The sequence below is a fragment of the Dermacentor variabilis genome, chromosome 11 (genome assembly GCF_050947875.1).
Source record: "Dermacentor variabilis isolate Ectoservices chromosome 11, ASM5094787v1, whole genome shotgun sequence".
Taxonomy (NCBI): Eukaryota; Metazoa; Arthropoda; class Arachnida; order Ixodida; family Ixodidae; genus Dermacentor; species Dermacentor variabilis.
The window spans coordinates 111,620,822-111,641,169 of record NC_134578.1 but is presented as its reverse complement, the minus strand read 5'-3'; the positions used below and the strand labels follow the sequence as shown (position 1 = coordinate 111,641,169).

The window sequence follows — 20,348 nt, the reverse complement described above, 5'->3', positions numbered from 1 at the left end:
CCATCATCATGTATACACGTGCAGACTGATCTAGAATCAGTATGGTCAGCAATACCATTTAATCATCAGAAAGTTGTAATAGGGACATGCTACCGTCCACCTTCGTCATCACCTAACTTTAGTAACGAACTTTATGACGCTGTTAACATCGTTGCAACACGCTTTCCTTCATCACCGCTGTTCGTACTCGGCGATGTTATTTTACCAAGCATAACATGGAATTCCGACCTCCCTTTAACATCCGCACTCTAATCTCAAGCTCGCGACTTTTTATATCTGTGTTCCGTATTCTCACTCGTGCAGATGTGCGGTCAGGCAGCTAGAATAACAGCTAACACGGCGAATGCACTAGATATAACCCTCAATATTCGACCCGACATAGTATCACCTGTAACATACCTGCCAGGAATTAGCGACCACTTGCTTCTACAGTTTGATATTAAACCAGACTGTCCGGAAACTAACAAGAAGAAAACGATAATGCGAGACTACTACAGAGCAAATTATCAGACAAAAAGTAATGCACTATCTTTTTTTATCGGCGTTTTCCTTGATGGAATTGAACACCGTAGTGTACAAACTAATTGGAACGTGTTCAGAGCTATAGTCACCCATCTAACTGAACAGTAGATTCCTCAACGCACCATTGAAACTCACACAAACTCTCCCTGGTACAGTAATCACATTTACTTTTTATCATATAAAAAGAAGCGCCGAAGATGGCGCCGTCAAACGCACATGTGCGATCGCTCAAGGACGCCATAAAGCACTTCCATTCACATGTTCTCCCTTCAATACTTGCCACCAATGTTAAAAATTTTTGAGGTGCAATTATTCTTTCGATTGAAAGCAGCCTTGTCTTTAATGACTACTCCGGTGTTCCAATTCCCTCCGTCCTTTCTGCCACCATACTAAAGCACACATTTTCAGAAAATTTCACAGCCACATCTAGCGAACATATGCAATGTACAAAGCACTTTAACTACGTTAACATGGCCTCCATAATTGTTGATCCATCCGGTATCAGCCAGCTCATTGATGGACTATCCATTCATTCTGCCACTGAGAGAGCAAGGCCGGCACACACAAGATGCGCCTCCCTCAGTACCTCCGCGCCCGTCAAGGAATGAACCGTCATTCAACGTGCGTCCAACCTCTTCGGCTGTAGAGTTCACTACAGGTAGTGACCTTCGGTAGCGAAGGTCACTACCGGTAGCGAAGGCCACTACCTTCGCTACCGCAAAGGGCTTCAGGTGGAGATACTCCTTCTGCGCTCCTCAAGAGCAGGGAGGGTAATGAAAGGCTTGGAAATGAAAAGGGGATGGACGTGCTTAAACAGCTAGTAAACACTAGACGCATATTGCTCGCCGGGTTGGCAACGCCAACTGCCCTATCTATCGTAAAGGCGTTAGATGCTATGCAGCCGCTATTAGCGGCTCTAAAGTTAAGGGTGGCGATCATGGCTCTCACGATAAAACACTGGACATTGGAACAGAAGATCCATCATTCTGTTATAATGTCATGGAATGCTCGAGGTCTATGTGGCCGCATGTCTGACTTTAGGGAACTGGTGTTCAAATACCGCTTCCCAGTGATCGTCAAATGCGAGCCAAATCTCACCTCGGAATTTCGCCTTTCCGGATGCGTTAAGCTCTGGTCACGTGAAGATGGACACAAGAGGAAAGTGTTAGTGTATACGCAGTGATATGGGGGGGTAACGTTTGTTCGGCACACAATCACTCCACATGACAGCAATGAATATGCGTGTGTGACACTAAAACATAAACTAGATGTATTTTAGATCATCGGTGCCCACATACCTCCTAGACAAAGACTTCACCTCTCCTTCCTATCCACTGTGTTACAAGGTTGCCCAGACCCTCATGTTGTTATTGGAGATTTCAATGCTGATCCTCTTTACTGAGGAAGTGCCGCAATGAAATGTCGGAGCAGGAACTTGATGGACCTCATAGACACTGTAGGTCTGGCTGTCACCAACGATGGACCTCCAACTTACATCCGCGGCACTACCTATGGAAGTTGCATAGACCACACTATCGTATCTCAGAGCGTCCTGCCCTCAGTCAGCTCGTGCTTGGACATAGAAACGCATGGAAGCGATCATATACCAACATATGTGCAGATGAACTGGTTTGAGCAATCAACAGCATCTGCTGTACGCTGCTCTGATTGGCCCACATTCTCTACATGTGTCGTAGAGTATTGCGGAGACATCACTTCAACATCTGATATAGAAAACATTACTGTATCGTCAGTGCAGAAGACAACTAAGTTTATCAGTGCACCTACATCCAGAACGGTGATTGATATTGAATATTAACCCGTGTACTTATCTTTATCGGGCGACCACGTTTCATCGCTTAACAAATGTAATCGCACCGCGCGGGACGCGCCTGCATGTATCCGAAGTTTCTGGAAAGTTATCGATGCTTCTAGCCGGCTGTCTGTTGTCGCCGAACCTTGTGTTATCTGATCTCATCGCGTGACGGGAACGGTGCAGTACTTTGTGGAAGGCATGCGGGCCCGAACGATCAGTCTGGAACATTCGACGACTGCTGTATAAAAGCCGACGCGCTTGACCCGCTGATCAGATTTTCGACGATCGCCGACCGTGTTCGCCGCTATCATTGTGCTGTGAGTGTAGCCTGTTTTTGTGGGCACAGGTTCGCCCAATAAAAGTTAGTTTTGTATTTCACAGTATTTGCTACTGTGTTCTTCAACGTCACCACCACGTGACAATATGAACGACTCCGCGCGATCCGTTGTAGGGCGGAAAGGTAGGTTAGGCGAACTCAATCGTCATTAAACCTTGTCTTATGTCGACGAGCTCAAAGAAAGATACGGCGTACATTAAAAAAAGGGAAAACAACGGAGGAGCACCTTCTGTTCGTCTCTGGATCTTCGAAAGCCACTTTCTAGGATCTGGCAGATAGTACTATGCCTTCGTGCCCCTCTTCGTCAAAAACATCCTTTCCATGCTCTAGCACTTCACCAATCTCTGACGGAAGGGCAGGTTGCCGAATACTTCTGGAACAGAGTCACCGTACCGGTATTTTAACATGTCCAACATTGGATTCACCCGTGCCACCTCCTCAAGATGCACGTCTTGACATCCCTTTCACGATGCCGGAAATGGAAGCTGCACTTGCGGCTTCGAGACGATCTTCTGCACCTGGACCTGACGGCATTTCATATACTGCTCTATGCCACCTTCGTGTGGAAGGTAGGAAAGTCTTGCTGTCGTACTATAACGCCATGTGGTCACGCAGTGCAGTCCCGAAGCAGTGGAAAACCAGCCGTTTGGGGGCCCTCCTAAAGGCAGGAAAATTGCATTAAGAACCGTCATCTTACCGGCCGGTAGATTTTGCTAGCTGTGTCGGTAAAGGGTTGGAACGGATGGTGCTCACTGGATTAGAATGGTTCATGGAAAAGAATGAGCTTTATCCTTAAATGATGACTGGATTTAGACGTGGATGGTCTGCAATAGATGGGGTCATTGATCTCGTGTCCACGGTCGAACACGGAAAAAGGCGACACTGATTTGCAGGATCAGTTTTCTCAGACATAAAAGGAGCCTATGACAATACACTGCCCGACGCCACTCTTGATGCCCTAAATAATTTGGGCATCGGTGGCCGTCTCTATATTTGGATTGAAAATTACCTGGGTGGTCGCACAGTCTCCATGTCCACGAATGATGGCGAAACGAGAAGACACGTTGTGGTCCGTGGAGTGCCTCAAGGAGGACTGCTCAGCCCGACTCTTTTCAATGTGGCCCTTATTGGCCTTGCGGAAATAATTCCTGATACAGTGCGCATCAGTACCTACGCAGACGAACTATGCATATCGGCGTCTGCAGTCACGCGACCGCAATTTCGTGCTAGAATGCAGTGAGCTGTTTCTTTAACGTCTCAGTACCTGCAGTAGCTAGGACTGCAACTGGGCCAATATAAGTGCGCTGCGATAGCGTTCACACGGAAACTTATGTGTTGGTATCCAATTATTATCAATGGCGATGTCATACCATACGTGACCCACCACAGACACCTCGGCGTTATCATTGACCGCGGTGTTTCATGGTCGAAGCAAGTGGTAATGCTAAAGAAAAAAATTACCTGGGCTTGCTCAAGTTTTTCGCTTTCTGGCCGGTATGAAGTGGGGTCGATCTGAGCATTCGCTACTCCGGCTCTACCAGGCTCTCTACGTCGGCTACATTCGGTATAGCCTGGCAGTTTTATCAAACATGAGCCGGTCATGTTTGCGTACGCTGGAAAGTGCCCAGGCACAGATGCTGAAAACATGTCTCGGTGTTACACGTTGCACCTCAACCTACGGAACAATTGAGAAGGCTCGTGTCACCCCTTTCCCTGTCTATCTACGATGCGAACCTCTTCGAGTATCCCTGCGACTGCTCTGCCATCATGGACGCCACCCCTTGTCGACACTTCCCGACATACGGCCGGACTCCACTTTTTCAAGAGCCATAAAATGCCAAGAATCTGCCATACCATCATATTTTGCCCCTGCTCACCTTCCAGTATGCCGCCAGGGGTGATGCCCAAAATACGGGTACGTTTATCTATTCCCGGAATTTCTGAAATCGTGAACACCTACCATCGGCCTCAGACATCTAACACTTGAGTATATGTGGAAAGAATATGACTCCTCGGTGAATGTGTATACAGACGGATGGGTCTCGTCGTATGCGGCTGGAGCGGCTTTCGTCGTGCCTGCGCATCAAGCCATTCGACGGTTTCGCCTGCGTAACAAGACGACTACAACATCTACGGAACTAGTGCCAATCAGAGAGGCCGTTTAATATATTTCGCGACAGGCTCCCCAAGTATGGACAGTCTTCAGGGACGCAAAATCGGCTCTGCAACGACTGAGAATGGTGTTGAAAGAGAGCGCTTACAGAGTGCTGGCTGTTCAAACTGACGAGCTCTACACTTTAGCGCAAAGAAAACGGCCACCACATCAGATTTCAGTGGATTCCCAGTCACTGTGGTATACACAGCAACAAAATGGCCGATGCCGAAGCGAAGAAAGCACTCGAAGAACCAGAGTCGTTGCTTGCGATTTCTTTTTCAAAAGAGGACGCCAACTGCCTCCTCTCCACTTTCATCTGAAAATTGACAGAAAAACACTGGGACAATCCGGATAATGGCCACAGACGACTCGAGAGAATGGACCCTACCATGATATTTGCCTAGGCTACCACAGAAAATTCAACGCAGCTGTGCCATTCTTCTGCACAGACTAAGACTGGGAGGAGCGTTTACGCGCTGATACGTGCACCTCGTGCGACGCACCGAGTCTCCAGAATGTGAGTTGTGCAGTGTGAATGAGACTATAGGTCATGTGCTTTGTGACTGCCCTAAGTACGTGGAAGAGCGTCAATAGTTGAACAATGACCTTACGCGTCTCGACAACCCACCGTTGTCGGAAGCCGTTATTTTAGGGCCTTGGCCAGACGCTCAATGGAGTTTCAAGGTCATCCAGGCGTTACTGAACATTTTAAAAAGAACGGGCCTGGGGACTGCAGACTTTCAGCATGCCAAACTGCTTGCCATATGTTTTAGATCCTCCTTTTCTCGTCATCGTCACCCACCATGCGCCTCTTTCTTACCTCTTTCTCTCCCTTTTCCCCTTCCCCCAATGCAGAGTAGCTGGCTAGAGGAATATACCTCAGTTCGACCTCTCTGCATTTCGTATCATTTCGTAGCTCCCCAGGCCCTACGTATCATCCAAAGTGCCAAAGACATGAAACATCACCCTTTGGCCCGGTTCCCCGCGCACCTTGGAACAATTGAGGGTGTCTCGATGAACCCCAACGAGGAGGCGCACTCGGCTGCACGCGGCTTGACTGACCGTGCGCTGGGCAACGCGTCCTCTCCTGGGCGACCCGAGCCTCTCTGCTCGTACAACGGAATCTGCAAATATAATTATCTGTCAAGAAGACTCCTACCTTTGCCGCAATGCTCGCTGTGCAGGGCCCAGGCAATCACTCTCAGACTTCTGCAAACAAGCACTTACCCGAGCCCCGCGGCGCTGCACACAATGTACCCCGAACAGTTCCCAAGCCGGACTGTGGTGATTATGCGGACTTCGAACATGTCCTACCGGGCTGCGCCTGTGCCGGTCCCCCTACCACCCAAGAGGAAATGATGAAGCTAATTAGGGCCCAGCATCAGACCTCTCAAATCCTGGCAGTCCAGAGGGCTCGCGAGAGGGCCGTCAGGTTTCCCCTGATGGTCCCCGAGTGGGCTTAGCCAGGTGACGGGGAGTTTGCTCACGTCTATAGTGGACCAAATAAAATTGTTTCACTCACTCACTCTCTCTCTCTAACTCAATATTCTTAAAAAAAGCACTTCAGATTATTCTTCTATTATACTGTCCAAACTCTTCCAGCAATCCCTTGACCATGGTACGCTACCTGATCAGTGAAAAATAGGCAAGGAGACTCCAGTGCATAAATCCGGCAGCAAACATCCCCTAATAATTATCGTCCAATCTCTCTCACCAGTACCTGCTGTAAAATGCTCGAATACATTATTTTTGCCAAACTGGTTAATTTAGTTGGACTGAAGTAATTTTTACGTCAGCACAACAAGGTTTTCGGAAATCTTACTTATGTGAAACCCAATTAATATCGTTCGCACATGCACTACACCATATTTTTGGCCAATCATCACTAGCCGATTGTATATTCTTGGATAATTATAAATCATTCGACAAGGTGTATCACAAACTATTGCTTCACAAACTAAAACAATTTAACATTGGCAGGAACTTTTTGAAATGGATTGAGTGTTTTCTTCACAGCCGCTGGCAATTTGTTTGTGTTAACGGCATTAACTCCGTTTTTACAGAGGTCCATTCAGGTGTTCCACAGGGTTCCGCCTTGGACCCCTATTGTTCCTAGTTTACGTTAATGATGTTCCCTCGCTTATCAACTCTCATATCCATCTGTTTGCTGATGATTGCGTCATTTTCAGAGAAATTGCCAATGCTAACGATATTGAATTACTTCAGTCGGACCTTAGCACTGGTGCAATGAATGGTTCATGGAGCTAAATATTAACGAATGCAAAGTCTTGCTTGTGTCTAGGAAAACATCTACCATACCGTCGTACTACATTGACACCATGTCAATGGAATCAGTTTCTTCATATAAATATCTTGGTGTTTACATCACTTCTAACCTCAGCTGGTCTCTTCATACTGAGAACAAAATTAAAAACGCTTATCGCATGCTTGGCTACCTACGTCGCAACTTTTTCAACCTGCCTAATACGTTGAAATGTTTGCTATATAATACTTTAATACAACCGAAACTCGAATACGTGACTCCGCTATGGAACCCTGCTCATGAAAACCTAATCACTGACTTCGAGATGGTTCAAAATAGCACTGTACATTTTATTCTTGCTAACTACAACCGCATAGCGAGTATAACATGAAATCTACACTTTGCCTGCCGTCGCTTGCATCTCGCAGAAAAGTGTCTCGTATTCCCCTCCTACACAAGTTTTACCATCATCAAACTCTACGAGATCACCTCATCTCCGATTAAATTTGTGTATCCCGAGACATTGGTCATCTGTACAAACTCTAAATTTTGCCATGCAATACTAAAAGTTTCTCACATTCATTAATGCCGCGAACCTCACGTGACTGGAACCATCTTCCCGCTGAAGTTGTAGGCCTTACAGATTATGAACAGTTTCGTGAAGCCATAGCTATTATGCTACACGCGTGTGATATATGATTGTTTGATTTATTGATTGATTGATTTATTGTTAGATTGCGTCACTGGCTTTTCTCACACACAGCTACGTATCTTCGAACAGAGCGAGCAAGCCCTGGCCAAAAGAAGCGTCCGCGGATCCGGTCGTAGGTGCGTGACACAGCAAAGTGACCGGCAGTGAGGAGGTCGTGAAGTTCGTAGAGAACAGCCGAGCGAAGGTGTTTAGGGATCACAAGGTGTAATGCAGGGCCGTCGGGGTGAACGTTGTGGCGGTAGAGCACGTCATCTTAAAGTGTGAATAAGCGAAGGGGACTGTCGGCAAGTGACGACTCCAGGTGGTCAATGATGATACGCAAGGACGGCTCACGGCGCTGCTCGTCGGAGACATGGAGCAATGGAAAAACAGAGAGAAAACAGGCGTCGATGTGAGTATCAGAGGTAGAGGTCGCCTCTTCCACTGGGTAGGCAGAGACGCAATCTGCGTCCTGGTGTTGGGGTCCCGATTTGTAAGTCACTGTGTAGGTACATTATTGTAGTCGGAAGGTCCAACGACCGAGCCGGCCAGTGGGATCCCTGAGCCACGAAACCCAACAGATTGTCCGTGATTGCTGAGAAGTGCTCGCCATATAAATATGGGCGGAACTGTGAAATAGGCCAGACGAGAGCAAGACATTCGAGCTCCGTAATCGAATAGTTGCGCTCTGCAGTTTTCAGGAACCGGCTAGCGTAGGCTATAACGCGGTCGTGTCCGTGTTGGCGTTCCAATAGGACGGCGCCGATCTAATAACCACTGGCATCGGTTCGGACCTCTGTAGGTGCGGACGGGTCAAAGTGGGCCAAGACCGGTGGATTGGTCAGAATCGTGATAAGGCGTGAAAATGCGGCAGTCTGAGGGGAACCCCACGTAAAAGGCACGTCTTTCTTCAGAAGTTCAGTGAGTGGTCGAGCGATTGCTGCGAAATCTGTCGCGAACAGTCGGAAATATGAACAGAGCTCCACAAAACTACGGACGTCCTTGACCGACTGAGGTACAGGAAAAGCCGTTACTGCTCGAAACTTCTCCGGGTGCGGTTGAACTCCGGAAGCATTGACTAGATGACCTAGCACTGTAATCTGTTGGAGCCCGAAGTGGCACTTCGATGAGTTTAATTGGAGCCGAGCCTGGCCGAAGACGTCAAGGATAGCTGGGACGCGCTCAAGGTGCGTCTCAAATGTAGGAGAAAACACAAGGACCTCGTCGAGGTAACAAAGGCATGTTGACCATTCGAAACACTGAAGCAGAGAGTCAGTCATCCGTTCGAACGTGGCAGGGGCATTGCATAAACCCAACGGCATAACCCTGAATAGGTAGAGGCCATCTGGAGTGACGAAAGCGGTCTTTTCTTCATCTTTCTCATCTACGGAAATCTTCCAATAAACAGATCGAAGGTCGATGGACGAAACGTATTTGGCACCATCAAGACAATCAAGAGCGTCGTCGATTCACGGTAAAGGACAAACGTCCTTTTTAGTAATTTGGTTTAGGTGGCGGTAATCAACGCAGAAACAAGACGTGCCATCTTTCTTTTTGACGAGCACGACCGGCGACGCCCAAGGACTCGACTAGAGCTCAACAATGCCTCTCTGCCGTGGACACGCGATATGCTCGGCGGTGAATGGGAACTGCGTCACCAGTGTTTATCCGATGCTTATCAATCAACGTCTGACAAAGTGGTCGATTGTCAGTGTCAAATATGTCGCGGTAGGAAGCCAAAAGGCGATATAGGGTGGCTGCTTGGTCAGGAGCGAGGTCCGGCACGACCATGGGACGTTACGGGCCGTTGAATTTGAAGACATCCTGCGGGTAATCAGGGGGATCTGGAGACGCGTCGGCTGCAAAAGCAGTGACGTGGTCGTCGGCCCCTAACCGGAGCGTGGCCACAGCTATGCCTTCAGGTAACACTTGCTTCGTCGAAGCAAAATTGATAACGGGGTGACACATCTGATTAGTGGCAAGGGTAAAAACAGAGTGTAGCACAGAGATGTCGCGCGCCAGGAGGACATCACGAATTGGTGCGCCGACATAGTCGCCATCAGGCACGGTTGCCGTTGAGGCCAAATCGACGGCGGTTAGGGCTTTTGGAGGTAAGCGAACAAACACGGTAGTGCAGAGGGTGTTCGGTTGTCCAGGGCGAACGCCTGAAAGAAGAGGAAGCTCGAAATAAAGCGTACTGATGGAACAGTCGATGAGGGCAGAATGCGTCGTCATAAAGTCGAGCCCGAAGGTTAGGTAATGAGGGCAACTAGTCAGCACGGGGAACAGGACTACAACTTGGCGGCCAGCAATTCCTATGCGAGCAGTGTGCATACCCCTGACGGCAACTGTGGCTCCATAGGCGACAAGTACAGCTCGAGTGATGGCAGGCGTAAGAACGTTTTTGAGGCGACGACATAGATTATCGCTCATTTTGACACTCGGGCTTCAGTTTCAATTAATGTCGTCAACGGAACACCATCTACGTCTACTACAATTAGGTTCGTGTTCGTGAGGAGCGTCAATGGAGGATTTGGACAGGACGAATGTGATGCAGCACTACCTCCATATGCCCTAGTTTTCCGTCCAGGATGGTCCATAATTGGTCGGTGACGATTAGTGGCGTAACTGGGGTGACGGGCACCGACGGCGCTGAGGTGACGGTGAGTGAGCAGGACGACTGACATCGACGGATACGTCAGAAGTAGGCGGCAGACGGCGAGGCGAGTAACGGCGCGGGTCGGCATATGGGCGAGAATTTCTTTGAATACGGCGACGTCCAGGAGGTGCGGAAGTGGCGAGCGACGTGGCCAATGCGGAGGCAACGACATCAAATGGGCTTGTCATCCGGAGTTCTCTATTAGGCAGGGTTGCGGTATCTGGGAGGGGAATACAGATCGTCGTGAGGCGGAGCAGTCGGCACCGGAAGGGGCATCAGATCGGCAGATGGAGCAGGCAGCAGGAAAACCCAGGTTTGCGAATTGTTGCCATACAACTGCCTGAATGAAGGAGATAGCTGGAGCTGGTTGGTCAATGGTGGATTCAAGTGGGAGTGAATGGAACGGCGCAGGACTTGTAGCCTCGAGTTCGCGGCAAACAATACGTGTGACGTGCTCATTTAAAGGTGGTGAAGCGGTAAGGTCAACGCAAGACGACATCGCTGCCGTTTTAGGGAGCCGGGTGAACTGTGTAATGACTCGGCGGCATTCTTTGACAATGATGTCGATGGTGGACACTTTGTTCAAGACCAACAAGTTGAATGCGTCGTCCGCGATTCCTCTAAGTACGTGGCCGACTTTGTTAACCTCAGCCATTTTCTCGTCGACTTTCCGGCAAAGAGCGAGCACGTCTTGTATGTACGAGACACGATTCAGTGGAAGGCTGCACTCGGGTAGCAAGCTCTTTTCTAGCAGCCAGCTGCCGACCGATGGGATTTCCAAAGAGGTCCACAAGCTTCTCCTTGAAAGCATCCCAGCTAAAGATCTCGTCCTCGTGTGTCCAGAACCAGACACGAGGAGTTCCGCCCAAATAGAATAGGAGATTGGCTAGTATATAGGTAGGGCCTCAGCAGTTGGTTTGGCTATCATGCTCAAATACGTTGAGCCAGTCCTCAACGTCGACATTATCTTGGGCGGAGAATATGCCAGGATCGAGGGGATTTGTAACCGTAACGTGCGTTGTTGTCGGGGTCACAGGAGTAGAAGGAGACGAGGTATCGTCACCGGGAGCCATGGCGGAAAGCGGGACGGTGCGGCCGCTGTGGAGCTCCGTGGCAAGGACGGGGAACAGCGCTCTCCACCACAATGTTACGCGAAGGACGGATCAGTAAGACGAACAACTAATTACAGGTTATGTTTACAACAGCGGTATCAGTGCTCACCGGTTAGATTCACAGCGCGAGCCCAGTTCGTTCTTCCTTCTATTTTCTCGAGTGATGGCGCCCACGCGCCTCGTTCAAACAATCAAATATCACACGCGTGTATCAATATTTTATATACAAGTGCCAGTTAAACACTCATGTAACCAACTATATTTGTCTTCTTCATTATTTTGTATTTACCACTCCCCCTCTGTAATGCCCTTGGCCCTGAGGGGTATAATGAAATGAAATGAAATGAAATATGACATCCCACCGCCGTTCGCCTTACTTTGCACTATATCTCACGCTGTTCTGCAATATACAAGAAACGGCAATCGTGCAAAGCAGCGGCTGACCCAATAGCCTCTGGCATAGTTATGCAAGTTCTACGCGTATACTTCGCTCATACCAGAAGTCAGTGGCCGAAATCTAGGGAGAACAGTCCAAAAAACCATTCCTATAAAATTATGCAGATCTTCCGCACTGTGGGAATTGGCGCTATGCGAAACATGTTGCAGGTACCTGTCTAACAAGCATGGCTCGGGGTTCAGTAAAGCGTTACCATGCGGACCAACCTATTTCTTATGAGAGTAGCTGTGTGTGTAACACAAGCACGTGTCTAACACCAGTAACGGATTTTGAGTTCTTCATACCTACTGGACGGGCACATACTAGACAAACATGGTTTGAGGTGTCATCTTTGTCTTGTTATGATTTGTGAAATGATAGGTTAAATTAATTGTTCCCATGTTCGGCAAAAACCATAATCTCAACATGTGGCAAGCCGTACTGGGGGAATACGGATTAACTTTACCCTCCTAGGATACTTTACCGTGCACCTAATTCGAAGTCGACGAGCGTTTTTAACATTAAAGTATTTTGCATTTCTCCGTCATCGAAAGGCGGCCAACACGTCCGCATCGAGGGTAGCACGCAGCGCCACAGCCACTAAGAAACCGCGGCGGCTCGTCATAGGATGTGAATCTATGTCTATGTCACATGCTTTAGGTTAAAACGACAATGACTTTCGTACTTCTGCGAGGAAAAGACAAAACCTGTTCGACCTAGGCCGACCATGAAGGTGGTGCAATGTCTCACAGCCTCTACGTAGCGCTAGCTGTTAGGAGGAAAGGACTGGAGCATGTGGGCCGATCGCGCAGTTTCGGCTCCATGTAACACAGCGTCTCAAAGCCCTAGCTGGCGCGTGGGACGAATGCGAGTAGCTGGCACGTGACGCACGCTCCAAGCATATAAAGGAGTCTAGTTTTCTTTGGGAACCTGAATATGCGCATACTGCCGTGGCCTATTGATTAGACCATTGTACTTCTGTGCAGAAGGCCAGACGTTTGATTCCACCGACGCCTTTGCATTTCCTTTAATGCAAGAGTCACTCCAGATGGCATCTACCAATTCAGGGTTATGACGTTGGGTTTATGCAATCCCCTGCCACGTTCGAACGGATGACTGACTCTCTGCTTCAAGGTTTCGAATGGTCAACATGCCTTTGTTACCTCGACCAAGAAACGAACCGACCTACCAACCTATCAGAAAGAGCCTTGAATGAGGCAAAAAATAGTTCGCTTTGACGTAACACTGTAGGGTAACGTCACGGCGCCTCACATAGCGTACCGTAGGCCTTGTATTTATTCGGAAAGGCAAAGGCCAAGCGGCGAGCGAAGTGGCGGCCGCGGCCAAGTTTGGTTTTAAGTTTCGGGGGATGGGCCATGAATCGAGGTGGTCGGTGAAGAAAGGTCGTTGCATTCGCGGCTCGCGATTCGAACTACAAAACAGAGCCGCCTAGATAACTTCTGTGCTTGTCGGATGACCGAAAAATGGCCGTCATTTGTGGAAACGCCACCTACTTAGGGTGAAAATTAGCATAGTGAGGATAGCGGCAACACTCACCAGGCGCTAGGCGATCATGGTATGGTTTTGCCGCAGAGTAGCGGCAGCACACCACCAAAGTTATTTGCACTCTTTACATAATAATGATTTTGAGTAGCGGTTGCGGGCGGTTGAAAAGCCGTGCCTGTGTGGGGTGACGTAGCCGGAGACCTCAACGTAAGTGGCACCCCTGTGTAGAAGTTCCAACAGCGTGTGGTATTTATTGATTCGCTATAGCGTTGCTAATAATTTGGAAATCAGATGTATGCTGCTGCTCTTTGATTGATGCACATGCTTTTTGTTGCCAGCAGCGAGCACCAAAAACGTAAGTGTGCTCGATACCACCCTACGTAAGAGGCGCCACCGCCATTGTTCCAACTACGGCCGCTTTCCATTGGTTCACCCATCATCCGCAAGGCAAAGAAGTTACATAGGAGGCCATGTACAGGCATACACACGACGCTGATGATGATGGCACATGATGTAAGGCGTGGTGGAGAAAATGACGATAGAAAGGATTCCTCCCACTAGCCCCACTAACCAACACAAGAGCCTTGTTGAGTTAGAATTGTCTTAAAAGGATATTGGAACACCAACTCACTCTAGTGACACCTGTGGTAACAGCGCTCACTCGCATCTAACTTTTTAAAATAAAGAAGGACTACACTGTATACTAACGGAAGAAAACACGACTAAGGTGGTTTCACAAACTTTTGCGGTCGGAGTAAGTACTCGAATATGCGCGCCATATGAAATCAGCGACGTGGCATTGACGTTTCGAAGCTGAGTTGCAGCCGCAAGATTCTGCAAGTGAGGCGTTTCGCGTCCGGTCTCTCGACTAGCATTCAACTTTGCTCAGCCAAATGAATGCTAGAAATTTGAAAGGATATCTTACAAGCCTAGCCTGAGCAAGTGTCGTTCTCAGAGTCCCTTTAAACGCAGAGCAATCGATCGACCAATGTAAAAAATGATCACTGTGTTTATTCGCGTATTTCCATTTCACAATATCTTTGATCGTGCAGGTAAGCAGAGTGTAGAGCAATGGCGGTCAAAGCAGCGTTGTGGGCGCTCCTTGCCCTCACGGCCCTTCTGAGTGCCACGGCTGAAGACCTGCACGTCGAGAGGCAAACAGCGGAGGGCCGTGTTCGTGGCAACATTGTGCGCAGCCTTGGCAAGATTGTGGAGGAGTACCGCGGCATTCCTTTCGCCGAGCCTCCCGTGGGAAAGCTCAGGTTCCGTCCTCCACAACCAAAGGCACCGTGGCATGGAACGTTAGATGCCACTGCAGGATCTACAGTGTGCCCTCAGGTACGTGTATAGAAGACTGCGATAACGTGCGGCATGGGCAGGTTGCTTAATATTGTTACGTGTGGAAAGAGACACGTAACAGGAAACCATGCAGAAAATCAGAAACAGACAAAAGGGGCAAGCGCTTAGTATTGTCACATTATAGTGTCGATGAAGACTACAGTCGCAAAACACAGTGGATGACCAAACTGACTTTTTATTGGGGGAACCTGTGCCCACAAATGAAAGTTGCACTCAAAGGAGAACAATAGTGGCGAACACAGTAGGCGATCGTCGAAAATCTGATGAGTGGGTCAAGCGCGTCGGCTTTTATAGATGAGCAATCGAAAGTATCAGAGAAACGGCTGGTGCCCGCGTGTCTTCCGGAAACTACTACACAATTCGCGTAGCGCATACAAGCAATCAGCTTACACAAAATTCGGTGACAGCAGACGGCGGATAGACCCATCGATAACATTCCAGAAACTTCCAATACATACAGGTGCGTCCCGCGCCAAGCAATAACATTTGTTGGACGATTAAACGCGGTCACCCCATCAAGGTGAACAAGTACACGTGTCAGTATTTCATGCTGCGGGAGCTGAATGGTCATAGAACAAGGAACGTCGCTTGAGCCAGCATCTCAACAAACGGACTTGATTTCATCAGAGCAGCAAATGCTTTCTTTAGCCTTTATGTGCTCCTAGCTCGCAATCCTCCGCCATCAGTGCAGGAGGAGGAGGAGTAGACAAGGCTAGTCTGACACACGCATATTGCACTCTCCTATTGAGTATAGGGGGGAGTTCACTACGCGTACGTCAACGCTAAGGAAAGCAGTTGCTGCCTTGACGTAATCAAGTCCTTGGTGGAAACGTTGGCCCCAGAGACATACCGTGTTGAACAAACTCTAGATCACTTCGACCTCATACCTCCTGGTCAGCTACTGTTTTGTTTGCATTCCGTAAGAGTCAAATTCATAGTAAACACTTAAATGATAATCCAGAAGAAGAACAACATGCATAGTAGACTTTTGCGTTCTTGTGGAGTCACAGCTTATGTTTCAACGAAGAGTTTCTTTTTTACAAAAAGTTCTATTGAACATTTTGGTTGCCCCTAATTGGACAACACACCCTAGCGCTCTCACCCAAAGTATTGTGCCCTACTTTCTTTAAGTTTAAATTCAATCTGGCTTTTTGTTCTCCCAGGACGCCAGTAAAACATGGGCATAACGATTGTAAATGCCGCATCATTGACACATACTTACTAAGCTTAGCATACGCATCATACGTGCCAAAAGAGCTACAAATTTCAGATTTGTCCACCGCCAGAGTCTGTCTCAACTACGAAGTGTGGACAATTTATATGCCAATGAAAACGCATGCCAATCATTAACTTTTCATTTTATAGGGTAATACAGAAACAACGCCTTCAAGTCGCGATGCTGGCCTTCCTTCTAAGGAAACCTGATTAAACGCGCGTGACATAACACGCACAAGAAGACAACGACGCCACTCATTTTTGTATTCCGTGGGCTTACTTCCGAGTCCAGCAAAAATACCCTCATAAATAATAACGCCCGAAGAAAGTATTCCTTTAGGTGTAGCTAAAGCCGAGTACAGTCTCAATCATTTCCAAATCATGCCAACCTGTTTAAATGACTACTAAAAATTTACTCGAATACATTTACCTACCTTGAAAAGTCATCAAACTTTTGAACTTACTCTGTCTTTCTCATGATGACAACAAGCAATATATCACTGCTCTAAGATGGATAGCCTGGCTAAAACGTAACATTTATTGCGAGAACCTTTAAAGCCCAATAAAGACATGGGAAACCACACGACAAGGTTTTTACTCCAAGTGAAAGGATGTATTGAAGGAGCATCACATCTATGCACATATAAGTCAGCGCACATACCAAACAAAGCAGGGTATGAAAATAAAAACGATACACCGATACTTACGCGCTAAAGACCCGGAAACACAAATCTAAAGATACACATGTGCCAACATTCGAGAACTGTTAGCACCACAAAGGGATGGCTTGACGCAAGCGTCCCCACTTTTCCTAATATGGAAGGCCTATGATAATTGTCGCGGGATTTGGCTAAAAAGTTCTAAAACTAACCCTGTCCCATATAAAACAGGAACGCTCCCCCGCCCCCCGCAATGGGGAACAAATGCGACATCCCAGATGATCTTTGTGACATCTGATGATGTCTTATATGTAAGGGAATACAATGACCAAATAAGCCTACATGAATGTTGCGACAGCTAAACCGCATAGTTAAATGTTATGCGTGGCTCTGCTGTCGCAAACCCCAGAGACTAGCGGTGCTGGGGGAAGGCCAGTAAAATAGTGCCAAACCGCACACACGACACACGAGTGCCGGCAACGCGTCCCTAAGGTGTCCGCCAAAAGGCTCTTTCACATGGCGCGATTTTCAGTCAGCGACACAGCGAATTCCCGACCGCCGCGACGTCGTGGATTCTCCGCGAGTGGATTCGAACAAGTCGGTCGTGCCGTCGCTGAGTCTCAGCGATCGGGGCGATGTGGTAGGGGTAATGTCCGACGAAACAAAGCTCCGTCAAAATAGGCACTCGCCTGTTTTACGGCGAATTGGTAGCTCTGTGGAGCAATGTCGCTCCCCTGTTTTTGTTATGTTTTAATAGGGCGTACCCACCAGCGCCTGCGGCTTAGGAGCTGCATAAGCATTTTCTGCGCCTTACCCTTACACAATTCGTTTAAAAGGAGAAGCTGCGGGCTATCCAGGTCGGGAGCAGACGCTGCCTCAACATAAGGCACGTACCCACTTGATCGCCACCGTCGTCAACCTCCTCATCGTTAGAAACTGTGCCAGCTGCTTGTATTTGCACACTCAGTAGTACCTTGTTCTTATGCAAAAGCAAATACTCCTCCAGGAAAAAGTTGTGGCTTCCATAGTAAGAACGAACCTGGAGTGTACTAATCGAAACCACCCCACCGACACTGCACGAGCGGCACGCTCTTACTTGCGGTGTTGTGCAACGTCTCACTCACCGCACCTGCAAGCTATCGTGAAGTCTCAACGCTATTAAACTTTAGAATATGGTGTACTTTTTCTATTACAGACGAAAAATAGAAAACTTTCAATATATGACTAGTTCCCATGTTGTTTTTATTTAATGGTGTAGGCATGGATCGTTCGTGAGCGAGGGACAACATTGCGCATCGCTGCGACGGAAATCGTGCTGTCACAGACGCATGTGAAAGCTGTCAGGGAACCTCGCTTTGCGACGTGCGCGGCAAAACGTTTTTTTTAAATCCCAATTGCGCCATGTCAAACAACCTAAAGGCGTCCACTACGGCGTCCGCGATCCGCGTGGCCAACACCGTAGTAGACGCCACGGTTGTATCAACGCTGTATGGAGCGGCGGGTGGCGCGGACATCTAGGCACCCTAGCAGCAGCCGGAGGAGAACACCTCTCCTTCCTCGCCTCACCCCCCTGCCTCGCACGACACAGGAGAGGGCACGCATCTGGGCTGCGTTCCTCGCTCGCGTGCGCACCACTCCTTCTCCCTCGGTAGGCTCCACCCACTCTCGCCGTGTCGCGGTGCTGCGCAATGCTATTTTATTTCGAAAGCAATACTGCTCGTACTTTCGGCCCGTCGGTGGTCGTGGCGCCTCCTTACACAGCTGCGCGTCACGTGACCGTGTGACGTCACGCCAGACCGAAAGACGGGGCCCCAGGTGGAGGCGAAGCATTGCGCGCCTCCACCATACATGTATAGCCTCCACAAAACAATGTATAGCCATAAGTTTAACTAAGGGCAACCATGTCCACACCATCAGCCGAACCAAGGCGCAGTCAAGGGTATTGCTTTCGCAATCTTCCAGGTTTAACCAAGCTAAGCCTTCAGCCAATTTTTTATACTTTGCTTTCACTCTCGCAAATCTCTCTCCCCTAACTCGGGTAAGCTGCGGACGTCAAGAGAAACCCAGCGAGGTTCTAACAGCTTCACTGTAATAGAGTGCATGAAATATATTACAGAAATTCTTCACTGTGTACAGTAGCAAAGCTATGGAACTTTCTATGATCACAGGAAAAAATGCGTTAAAACAGAACGTCAATATTAAGTCCAGCTCCTAGGGGCTTCAGTTTATAAGTTATCCTGCGTAGGTGCGGAGTAACTGCAAATTTTGTTTTACGATCATCTCTAAGGCTGCGCACCTTTCTCTGGGTACCTTTCAGTTTCCTAATAAATTTAGCACAGTATAATGTTGTAGCAGTCTACGCATAGCTAGGTTGTTGTAACTTGTCGACCTGTGATTGTAAGGTCAATTCGGTTAGGGGTTCGCACAAATTTTTCTACGTTGAACCATCACTGACCTGTACGATTCCTATTTTCGCCAGTGTAAAGGGCACTTAACCATAAACAAAAATAGCATTAACATATCTGAGTAGTTGATACAAGCAGACATGATGCGCGGTAGAGGGCTATCTTGGTTCTATGAACTGTAACTAATAATCATAGGGAAAATAAAAATTATTTAACTTGATGCCTTGTCTCTCAACGTTTCTTCAAATTTGTGCGACATCGCGTTAGGCATTAGTCACGTTACGGCGTAATACAGAAATTATCTACATATCTAAATATATCTTCAACAAGCTCCGAAGAATTGGCTTCCTACTCCGTACCAAGCTTGTTCTGAAATATGTCGCTCCACATGGGAGTTACAAATGGTCTGTGCATTTAAATAAAGGAATAAGAAAGTGGGAACGTGAAATTATAATATTTAAGACAGCATGACATGCTTTCAGCCGATATATTTGTTAAATTCTACCCTACTAAAGCCAATCGACCCAAAGAACATTGAACCATGAGTGCAAACCGACTACGGAATGGATATGTCACAGTGGATCAGATCCATGTAGTAGATAGAGTAATTAAGAAATCTGGGGTGTAGTACTGCTCCTTGTTGATATCACAGATTACAGAACGGCGTTCGATTCAGTAAAGATACATTCAGTCATCGCGGCGCTGTCTAGTCAAGGGGTACGGGAACCACATGTAAATATCCTTGTGAATGTGTATAAATAATACTCAACTACCTCAATTCTTCACAAAGAAGCGGAAAAATACTAAACAAGAAAGGGGTCAGGCAGACACGTACAGACAACTTCTACAATTTTATTCACTGCATACTTAGGGGCTTTAGGGTGGTTAGAGTGGGAACAGTTAAGAGTGAGGATCAAAGGAGACCACATCTTCCACGTGCAAGTCTGCAAATGACACTCTCTTTTCCACCATTGCTGTTAATGACTAGCAAGAAATTATTGAGTACCTTAGGTAATAAAGTGTAAGAGTACGTTTGAAAACAGTTTTCAAACATACTGAGTTTTCAAACAATTGCAGAGCACGAGAATTGGTGATGAACACTCAACCTCTAAAATATATCCAAAAGTAACATTTACCATACTAATTACTCACAGGTGAGCGGGGCAACAAGAAATAAGTTTACAAAAGACTGCTGATGGGACAGACCGCATAG

At 47.7% G+C, this 20,348-nt stretch overlaps 1 protein-coding gene across 2 annotated transcripts in view; it reads left to right on the top strand.

The window, feature by feature from the left end:
• LOC142564048 (acetylcholinesterase-like) overlaps positions 1 to 20,348 on the top strand; it is a 51,736-nt gene that overhangs the window by 19,013 nt on the left and 12,375 nt on the right. The window contains exons 1-2 of one of the 2 annotated variants that reach the window (XM_075674866.1): positions 7,856 to 7,921; positions 14,550 to 14,835. In XM_075674866.1, coding sequence (XP_075530981.1) covers positions 14,569 to 14,835 — 267 coding nt within the window. In that variant the 5' untranslated portion in view covers positions 7,856 to 7,921; positions 14,550 to 14,568. Of the gene's footprint in view, positions 1 to 7,855; positions 7,922 to 14,549; positions 14,836 to 20,348 lie in introns of those variants that run through there. The other variant, XM_075674865.1, reaches the window with a different exon arrangement.